This window comes from Rhipicephalus sanguineus, unplaced genomic scaffold, assembly GCF_013339695.2.
Source record: "Rhipicephalus sanguineus isolate Rsan-2018 unplaced genomic scaffold, BIME_Rsan_1.4 Seq125, whole genome shotgun sequence".
Classification (NCBI taxonomy): Eukaryota; Metazoa; Arthropoda; class Arachnida; order Ixodida; family Ixodidae; genus Rhipicephalus; species Rhipicephalus sanguineus.
The window spans coordinates 49362-60001 of NW_023614560.1; the positions used below are offsets into that span (position 1 = coordinate 49362).

The 10640-nt window shown below is 41.7% G+C and overlaps 1 protein-coding gene across 1 annotated transcript in view; it reads left to right on the forward strand.

Annotated features, from left to right (window-relative positions):
* LOC119376517 (cleavage stimulation factor subunit 3) overlaps positions 1–10387 on the forward strand; it is a gene marked incomplete at its 3' end in the record, with an annotated part of 37457 nt that extends 27070 nt beyond the window's left edge. The window contains exons 3-7 of the mRNA XM_037646318.2: positions 4696–4728; positions 7358–7455; positions 7761–7862; positions 8863–8989; positions 10124–10387. Coding sequence (XP_037502246.2) covers positions 4696–4728; positions 7358–7455; positions 7761–7862; positions 8863–8989; positions 10124–10387 — 624 coding nt within the window. The remainder of the gene's footprint in view (positions 1–4695; positions 4729–7357; positions 7456–7760; positions 7863–8862; positions 8990–10123) is intronic.
* Positions 10388–10640: the final 253 nt, after the last annotated feature.

Sequence of the window (10640 nt, forward strand, 5' to 3'; positions counted from 1 at the left end):
TCTAATGCAGAACATACTATGCTGCAGCTGCACTGTGAAGCAACGTACTGCTAACCAGAACTGTAGAATGTTTAGCATAAACAGATGCATTAAAAACCTATAATAGTTCATCCTGTTGGTATATCTTTTCTTGAGTGTGTGGCTTTGCACTCTTGATTCAGATGCTTCGAATGTGCATCAGCATATCTCGGGAAGAATAAAAAGAAACGGAAAAAAAAATGAAACAACACTCACTCACTTGAACATGGAGCAATATGGCATTGCCAGCTATGGGCAGATGTACACATTAATTTAATAACTTAAATTTGTGCTGTAATGATTATGCAGTTGTAAGAAAATAAGATTAGATTTTGCGTTAGGTCATGGGGCGGAGCTTGGTATGGCTTCATGACTGCAAAACAGCGCGAAAAACACAGTACAGGACCTTGTCATAGTTATTACAGCTCTCGCGGACATTTACGTATGGCCTTAAAGAAGGAAGAAAAGTACTCCAGGCATAGGTCGGCAAAAAATGTGGAGCTCACTCAGGCTCACTCAGGAAATATATTTTGCGTTCAGGGCTCACTCGGACTCAAGCTCGCCAAAGTATTACTCGCTGGGACTCGCTCAACTCAGGCTCATGGCTCCATCTGAGTCTGAGTGAGTCAACTCATGAGTGTGTTAGCGTTAATTAGCTTTCTCGATCATGGTGTCCATGCTGTTTAACGTCAATATCTCACATAATCAGTGTTCTATAATATGCCTTTTGGTCTCGTACCTTCAAATAGGAGTTATCAGTGGTTACAATCCAGTAAGGCATTTCTTAGTGAAGGACATAACTAGCGCGAGATATTTTTATCAAGAGGTTCCCGTGAAAGAGATTGCAGGGGCCGGTCAAGTCTCTGATCAATAGATATTGAGGTGGCATATGAACACTAGTGCGTTGAAATATGTGTGAGTATACGTCGGTATAGAGGTGAGCTGATAGTAATGGTGAAGATGAGTAGATAGGACCATAGGTCGTCAAAAAAGTGGAGCTCACTCGGACTCACTCGAGAGAGAGTTTATGCGCTGGGGGCTCACTCAGACTCAGACTTGCCAAAATTTTCCTCAGTCAGGCTCGCTCTCACTAAAAATTTTCTCAATCGGGCTCGCACGGAATCAAACACGCCATAACATTACTTACACGAACTCACTCAGCCTCGCGGAATGATCCGAGTTCCAGTGAATCTGAGTGAGTCGATTCAAGAGTGAGTTTGCCGACCTATGACTCCAGTTGCTAGGCAACCGAACAAGTAAACCATTACATTATTCGAGGGAGTAGCTTCACACACGATATACACAGAGTAATGACCTGCAGGAATGTGTGGGCTGTCTATAAGCATGTATAGCATAGTCATAGCCATAAATTTGGCATCTTTTTTGACACAAGTTACAAACAGTCACCTCTAGTATATAGCACAAGCTATTAATAAAGAATTTATGTATTTATTCAATATGCATATCACCAAAAGAGCAGTACAGGGAGGGAGGGGGAGGGGGGAGCTGCAGACGGTTTGAAATGTTCATGAAGAGGAGAAAAAAAGGCATAATTTTACATGATTAAGATGAACGTGCTCGTTGAAGTTCACATGAGGAGCAACCATTAAGCTCTTGTTCCCTATGTTCTCTTATTAAAAGTAATTAGCCTGCTAATCATCAATGCAATAATTATGGAGTTGTAGAGAATCATAAAAAATGTCAAAATGGGTTGTTTCCTTTAAGGTATGTATAGGGTGTCTGCTTTTTATCCAGCAAAGAGAGAAATTCAGTGAGGCCTGAAAATAGACTAAACAGAAGTACAATTAAATATTTAGCTAATTACTTCTAATTAGCTAATTGGCTCCTCGGGACTGAGAAATTATTAACAGTTTGTCAATGAGACTGAACAATGTGCAACATCACGTAGAATGGTATATTTTGAAGCTTGATGTTTGACAGCTGGGGCACCTTGTAAATGTAGTAGCATTAGCAACACTGTCAACTTGTGTTGTGCTCAAACTGTTGCCAAGTTCATCATGTGGCCCAACTTGCTCTTTGTTTAAAAGATTTCTAATTTCATTAACCGTTCTCTAAGTTTAGTATGCTGCAGTTCCTCATTTCATTACTAACTGGTCCTTAAAACATGTGCATTTACATTTAGTGAAAAAATTCGCAGCCTGTGCCCGGTGTGAGGGACAAATCAATCCGCGTTTCTCACATGCTGATGCCGTTTACCTATTCTCTTGCATTGAAAAGGGGAAGAAAGTGATAGGATGTATTTCGCTTGAATGGAAAGTCCACAAATGAGAATAAGATTTGTTCCTGGTTACAGTAAACAACACAACAGTGAATAAAATGATGCTATCGTAAGAGCTGTTGAGTGGGTAAAGCCCCCATCCTAGCTTCGTATGTTAGAAGCCCTTTCAGTGAAAAAACACTGGCATGTTGACACAAAGCAGTTTTGTGTTTTTCTTTTAATTTCTCTGTTGTGCTTCAAGTTGAAGCACCACTCAGCAGGCTAGATCGCATGGCTACAGTGGCACCTACAAAGTGTTACACGAACATGCACTGCGAAAACTTGACAAATGAAACAGAAGCCTGTACGTTCCTAGTGTAACCGCTCCCGGCACCAGTAGTGATAACATTACAGGACTGCGCATGAAGAACACATTGCCCGCAGCAATGCCTGTGGTGTAAGAGCAGCCTAACAGCTGCAAAGGCAATCTTGCGATCCTTGCAAAATGCAGGATGTGCAAAACCTCTTCCTAAAAAACCGTGTTCAGCAAAAAGAAGCGTGGTGAAGTCACGACAGCAAGTGGGACTTCAGTTCTGATGCGAGAGAAGACGCGGAAAGAATTTTCTCTTGTTGCTGCTAAAGAAGGCTGCTAGACTACAGTTGGTAGGGTAGTTGACCTCCTCGTGCATTTCCTTGCAGCATTGCATTCAAGTCTGTCTCTGCTGCTTCTAAACCTATTTAAAAGGTTCTCATAATATGACACTGATAGAATAACATGTAAACCTATTTATAACAAACACTGATAAAGCGAATGATCAGTTTTAGCAAACTAAATTCGAACCTTGGTTGGGCACGTTTCATTTCAGTGACATTCATTCTTTTTGTATAGAAACCAGAAAGCGATAGCCACGACGATATCGGCTATAACGAAGAAATATTTGGTTCGCATATGGCTCACAATTCTAGCATAAAAATCGAAATAAAAATTGAAAGGCAATTCACCCCGACATTTTTTTTGTAATTGTGAGATTAAAAATGTGGTTTTTAAAAGTTGCATATATTCTCATGTCTCGTAGACCTCGTTCTCGTAGACCTTCTCATATAATGGCCTATTTAGCTTGAGGTGCCACAAGCAGACATGTAAAGATTGTTTCATTTGGGTTGGTAGCCTATAATGATGGGTTTTTGTATCTAGGATTATCGCGCGAGACAGATTGCCAATTTTGATCTCTACTGTTACAACGAATATTGGATATAACAAACTAATTTATGGTCCCGGAGACAGTTTGTCTTAACGACATTTGACTGTAATAAGTTTAGTGCTAGAGCTGAGACGAAGCGAAAGATTTAAGGCAACGCACAAAAGAACGGTGGACAGATCTTAGTCTGTCATCGTGTGCCTTCCTTTTGTTCCACACCTGATTTCCAGATCTAGCACTGCTCTTGAAGCATGAATTGCTGCCAGCTGACCTCGTTTATGATACTTTCAGAGCAACACTTTGAAACTTCCATTTAGATAATCTAAATTTTCAAGAATGCCTGGTGAGGAATTCTCTACACAGTTGACAGTAATCTTGGGGCATCAGTTTCCAGGTGTGCTATAAATCATCATGTGTGACACAGCTGTGGTGTCACCTGTGATCACTGCAGAAGTTTAACTTGGTTACGTCGCACATGAGTCGTTGGTGACTTCCATCTTGGGTTTCCATGGTGTAACGAGAAGCTGGGCTTCAAACGCAAAGCGCTTTACATATATGCTGAATTGGTTGTATTAGAATATGACGCATGAAGTTGTGTGCGGCTCCTGTGAGGGTTTGAGGATTTCATTATGAAAGGGTTGAAAAATATTCGTTACAGAAAGAGAAAATAGCAAAATTTCTACAGATACATTTTAGATTAAATTTTTTTTCTTGTGGCGCTGTGCACCGTGGTGTAAGCCATATACATTTGATTGTTTGCAGGAGCAATGCATTTTATATCATTTTTTTTCATTAATGGGTGGGAATGCATCGTTTTGTATGCTATCGCGAACAGTTTCTTTTTATGGATATTCTCAGTATTCCCTTATTTGGAACTCTGTTTTGCAAGCACATTTTTGTAAATTTTTGCATCTTTCATGCGTCATTCTTTTTGTAGTCTTTTGTTCTGCAATGTCCCTCTTGCTCATTGCTCCCCATGAGGACTGTAACGTATATTTAAATAAATTAATATAGTAATAAATAACAATAATCCATTCATCTATCATTAATTATTACAAAAGAAAAGTGGTGTTAATCGTTACCGGTCCATCTCGCAATGATTGAGGTGTGTTCCCTGGCATGGCACTTGGTCCCACAGTGTTTTCTTTAGCAGCTTACAGAGAAAGCGGGCTAGAATATCTGTACCTGTTTTTCCGTCTATCTTTCTCTGTGTGTAACTCCTGCTGCACTGTGTTTTCCTTCCCGGCGCAACATCTCCAGATGAAGTCAAGAAATTTCGAGAGAGTTGAAAAGGTAGGTGGTCGCCGCTCCACTTGTTCGACTACACCGCTTTATGGGTTGCTAGCAGGAGCATAGCTGGGAATAGATTCGTGGTCTAGTTGGCTTGTGATCATGGAAGCTAGTTTTGAGTGAAACTGGTGTGATACCGAGGGATTGCTAAGGAGTCCAAATAAGGCTGTGGGCTGTTTTCTAGTTTCCATCGCTGTGGTGAATCAAAGCATCAAAACGTTAGCAGTGAGGCCCACCACATCTGACAAGCAACGCAAGCGGTGCAGATGGCATTTTCTTCTGCCATGCCAATCTACTTTTTGGCTATAGGTGCTGGGGTTGCGTGCTTTGCACTAATGACATGAAATGCTTTCTTGGAAGAGGCATTAAGATAAAATGACAATGCACAGTCAAACCTTACTGTAATTGTTACAGTTAAAGCTGAAATTTGGGCTAGTTGGTCTTGACTTAAATACATAATATAGCGGAACAAAAACAAGGACAGAGAAAGAAGCACACAGGACGACCGCTACTTACTGTAATGTTGTCACATCTGCCAAAAGTGTGTTGGCGGGCTAGTTGGTTGGTCATGCTAAGTCTGAACAGCGCGACAGGATGCAGAAAGAGTAAGATGCACACACACAGCGCTGTATGTGTGTGTGTGTGCGTGTTCTACTCTGTCTGCGCCCAGTCGTGCTGGTCAAACTTTGAGTGTCGGATCTGACATGAAAATGCATTCTTTATATCATATGTTCATAATAAGCATATCTTCGGTACCTGTTGGTATTGGCTAGAAACATTTCAAATTTATTTTAGCTTTCTTTTCCTTTTACTAAAGGAAACTATGGCTTAGTTGAATTGAATTGTATTTGCTTCATTATATCCATGTTTGTTACATCAAGGTATGAATTTAATGTCAAGGAAAGCATGGAGTAAATATATTATGAGATGAGATCCTTTTGTGAGATGACCTTGTCCGGCAGCCTATATAAATTGGTGTGGTTTCTGATAATAAACAGTTGGAAGTTGGCCCCCATGTCTGTCAGTTCATGTCTTCGCTTTGTCCTCCTCCTCTTTGCGCCATAACAGTTTTTCTTCAAGTAATGAACCAACTAGCTCAGCAACAAACCCTGTTGAATATATTAACTTGCTCTTCACAGTAACAGGGACCACACCGCTGTTATAGAATGGGTCGGCCTCAAGAATTTACTAGCTCCAGTTTGTTTATTCTGATGTGACGAAACCAGTTAATGAAACTGATAATCACTCGCTAGTATATTTCAATTTCTCGTGCAAGTAACATATGCTGCATTAGGTAATTCAACTCAAGGAGCAGGATTACGCTATCAGTCCCAAGAGATCTTCAAAAAATTTTCTCAGATTGAAATGAAATTCCTCATAAACAGAACTTCCTTGTAATTGATAAGCCACAAATTCAAATCAAAAGTAGTTGCAATGGTGTAACTTGGTTTATTTTTTTCACACGTAGAACACAGCTTTATGAAAGTAGTAGAGGTGTTCAAATGATGAATTTCGTGTACAATATTAGAGTTTAAAAAATAGGCATATTTTATGCTTACTCCCAACAAGAATATTTTATCCATAGGCATGTACACAAGGGTTGAGCGCCCCGCCTGTCCCCCACACCCCAATGGAGACCTCTGCGCATATCTATGGCTATATTGGTTAAAGTAAAGTTACTAATGTTATTAATATTAGTAACTTAGTAATATTAGTAATAGTGCAGTTTTTTTTTTTTTAGGAGACGGAGTATTGGAAGGGGAAGTTGTTAACAAGAACCGAATTAAAAACTAGCTCACATGACTCTACCAAAAACTGGTGCTTGAAGTGGCCACCAAGGAGGCATAACATGGGCACCCTTTTTCTTAAGCAACCATGTTGCAATTTCATAATAACTTTGTACATTCTGACATAAATGTTGAAGTCGCACCAAGGATGAGCAGGGAGCCAGATTGGTGGAGTGCACCATGGCAATGCAGCCCAACCTTGATGTAATTAATACATGCGTCCAGAAAGTTATTGGAATAACAAAATTTTAAATGTTTACAGCCAATATCAGCATGTAACAAACATATGCTTATAATGAAGGTTTATTTTATAAAGATGTTTGACTCTTCAAATTACGTCGGTGGGATCTAGAACTAAGACTTGGCCATCAAAATGTAGTTATGGGGAGATGCCACTGCCTTGAAAAAAAAGTTGGCTTTGATATGGTGTCACCGAAATGTGCGAGACGGTTGAGGACAAAGAGTGTAGGAAGTAACCGGACAGTTACAAAAATTCAGCACCTCCTCTGTCACTTATACCCTTTTTGACTTTCTCTGTCTTGCACTGTTACCCAAGGGGAATCTTGACTCCTAAATGTCAGTTTTGTTAAATCATTGAAATTAGAAGATAACGTTGGCTCTCACAGTTATGCAAATTCTGTAAATGTTGGGCTGCTGTAGTCGATGACAGCAGCCTCGGCATCTTATCCAGTCGTGCAGGTAATGCGTTTCCCAGCTCTAGCAGCCAGTTGGCTGGTCTTAACAGCTTCACTTGCAACTTTAACTACTGGCTCCATGCTAGTATGCCCCACTTGGGATGCGATGGAGAGAGTGAAATGTGGTGACTCGGCGTTTGTTGTCGACAGCTGTTCCAGCGTTGCCTCATGAAGGTCCTCAACATCGACTTGTGGAGGTGCTACCTGACATACGTCAAGGAGACCAAGGGATCTTTGCCAACCTACAGGTACGTGGAAGCTTTGGAACAAACTATATTGGCATGATAATGACATGTTGACATGTGCATCCCCCGGATCTTGCGCGATGAGACGTCATATTGTTGCTGGAGTCAACATTTCAGTAAAGGGACTTGTCCCCCTGCTGTCAAAATGACACCTTTGGTGACATTCCTTGCTTGACGACGTCTGATCGCTGCGATCCTTAATCTTCGCATGAATTTGTCATGAACCTGTTGTGTTCAGTTGTGTGTGTCTTTTAAGGCATCACGTGCAGTGTTACATGTTTTCTTGCTCCTCTCGTTGCTGATGACAGGGAGAAGATGGCGCAGGCATACGACTTTGCGCTCGACAAGATGGGCATGGACATTCTCTCGTACCCCATCTGGAGTGACTACATCAACTTCCTTAAGAGCGTGTAAGCGTCAGTCGCAGGAGCCAGAGGGCGGCACTGTTGTCTCTCTACTTTATCTTGCGCATGTTACATTAGTGCATGTATGATGTACTTTTCTCATTTAGGGTAAACATGCCGTGTGCCTCACAATCATATTGGGGTCTATGCATGTAAAACACAAAATTAATGTGTATTTCATTTAGAGAATCCTCATGCTTGCTTGTGCACTCATGAGGAATTATTTACAATTTTGGAATGTTTCAAACTGCTGATGTACATGATAGGGTCTATGAAATTGTTCTGGGTGTGCATGTGCAAGAGCTGGTGGTACAGTGTTGTGACATTGAACTTAGCTAATTGATTGTCAATTATCCTTGCCAAATTCACCATGACTGGCTGTGTTGTACTCGCGTCTCTCATATTCTGGGATTCTGTAACATTAGTGCATTATACGAATGGCCTGAAGCTTCATGGTTTGCTGCTGTTGTAACAGTTGTTTGTGAGCGGTGATTACGATATGAGGCATCATGCCTTCAACTTGCCAGTCCTACATTCTTTTCTTTTCACGCCTTAGCGCATTGGGTTTCAGAATTGAACTTGGAACAAGTTCACCCACATCGCTACTCTTATTTCGAAAGAAGTAACATTACACCTCTGCTAATGATATAGTTGTTTGCACTAGTGTTTTTTTTGGTTATATAATTCGTTTACGTTTCAATAAATATGCCTGCATTGTGAGTCAGCGCTTGTCTCGTCATTTCTTATATTCTTCTGTCCCTGTTCTTTGTGTGCTGTTTGCCTGAGATGATGCCCTAGATACACATTGCGCTTCTTTGATTCTTGTTCACATTTGGCATTAAGATGACGTTGACAATGACGTTATGTCAAGTCATGGCTTGAAGTTGAGGCCCACATTTGGCGTGTTGCCCTTTAGTGTACCTATACGTTTTGCATCAACAGTGAAGAGGGCTTCTGTGACAAAGTAAGACGCCCTGTCATCACTGGCCGTCCTCTCGCTACGCAGGGAGGCAGTGGGGTCGTACGCAGAGAATCAGCGCATAACCGCCGTACGCAAGGTCTACCAGCGAGGCATCATCAATCCCATGATGAACATCGAGCAACTATGGAAGGAGTACATCAACTACGAACAGGTACGACGCAGCACATGGCACGTCCCGCAGGCATTGGCAAGGCCATGACGCTTATGCGCTTCTTAGCATTTCAATTCAGCTGCACGACTAGTTCTGCTTGACTTGTAATGGCTCTTTGCGTAGTTATGTTCTTTGATCAGTTGCGATGCTGTGCTCATCTCTTCGAAGTTACTCTTTCTGTAAGATTATGTGGCAACTTTACATTGTGCGATGGCAAACTTTAAAATGTGCTTCGTGGTACATCTCAACTGATCCTTGGTACATGCGTCTAAACATTTGTTTGTTCCAAATTTTACAGGCTTTTATAAGGTTCAAAAGAGCTTGAGCATCTACATGCCTTTTGCAGATTTGAAAAACATTTAACGTGTCTGAAGGGTATTCGAAGCGCCAGTGGTTTTCATTTCGGATTAGGGTAACCTTTGCGTAAGGGTGACAGAAAAAGAATGTATGCATAATGCATGCAGTGGACTCTCTTTAAATGGAACTCTAGGAGATCAGGCGTGTGTTCCGCACATCAGGAGCTTTGTTTACTGAGGGATGTGGTTGGAGGGCACACAAAGTGCTTTTCTTTAAAGAGGCAATTATTTTGTCATATAGAAAAATCCAATTGTGTAGCATGAACAGATTGCATAGCAGAAATAACACAAAACAGGCATTCAGTTGCCAATGACTTTGAGAAGAGGTTTATTGGCGGTGCGTTCCTGTGGTGACTCTATGAACAAACACAGCGAGTCAGGGCACAGCACTGTCGAGAAAGATGCCAGCGACCAGCAGTGTGAGGCGAGTGAGCCAAGCAGAACCCAGCACGCCGAGTGTTGGCGATGCTGCTGACCAGCGACGCGTCTTCACAACTTGTATAATATCATTGATAGCCAGTGACTACATGTGACGAACAAGGAACCTCTAAGCTGTTAGTGTGTCTTTTTAAAGTCTCTGACTTTTATCGTTCCAATATTGGTCTTTGTCAACAAAACTGGGCAGATGAACCTATGCCACATTCCCAGCATATATTAACAAAAATTTTTTTGCACTGTATATTTCTCTTTCCCTTTTTGACCAACATTTGGTAGTTGTCCGAAGTCCGTGTGGAATTTCGCAGTGGAAAGTAACCGTGTTTGGTGCAACTGGGTGCAGGGCATCAACATGCTCATTGCGGAGAAGATGATCTCCGACCGCAGTCGAGAGTACATGAATGCGCGGCGCGTTGCCAAGGAGTACGAGGCAGTCACCCGGGGCCTGAACAAGAACTCGCCATCTGTGCCACCACAGGGGACACCTGAAGAAGCGAAGCAGGTTCGTCGTTTTCATTCATTTCACTCATTGATTCATTTGTTAATTAATTCTTTGCTTGCAGCAAGCAATGTACCACTCATTCGTTCACGGTGCTTGGTGATGGTGGTAAGGGTTCTCAATGATTAGACAGAACACAGCTAATGGGAACCACCCAGCACATGAACGTTTAAAGTTTACGGAATTGTCTGTCACACTGATCAGAGTGCCTTGGACTAAGATAGAAAGATATACATTAACGCTTTCCACCATGTGACAGTCTGTTCTTTCTGGAGATACATTCATGTAGAGTCTGAATCACACTTGCCTAGAGCGGCCAAACATGCGGCCGTGGATGCTGGCACCATCTGCAGCTGCTACC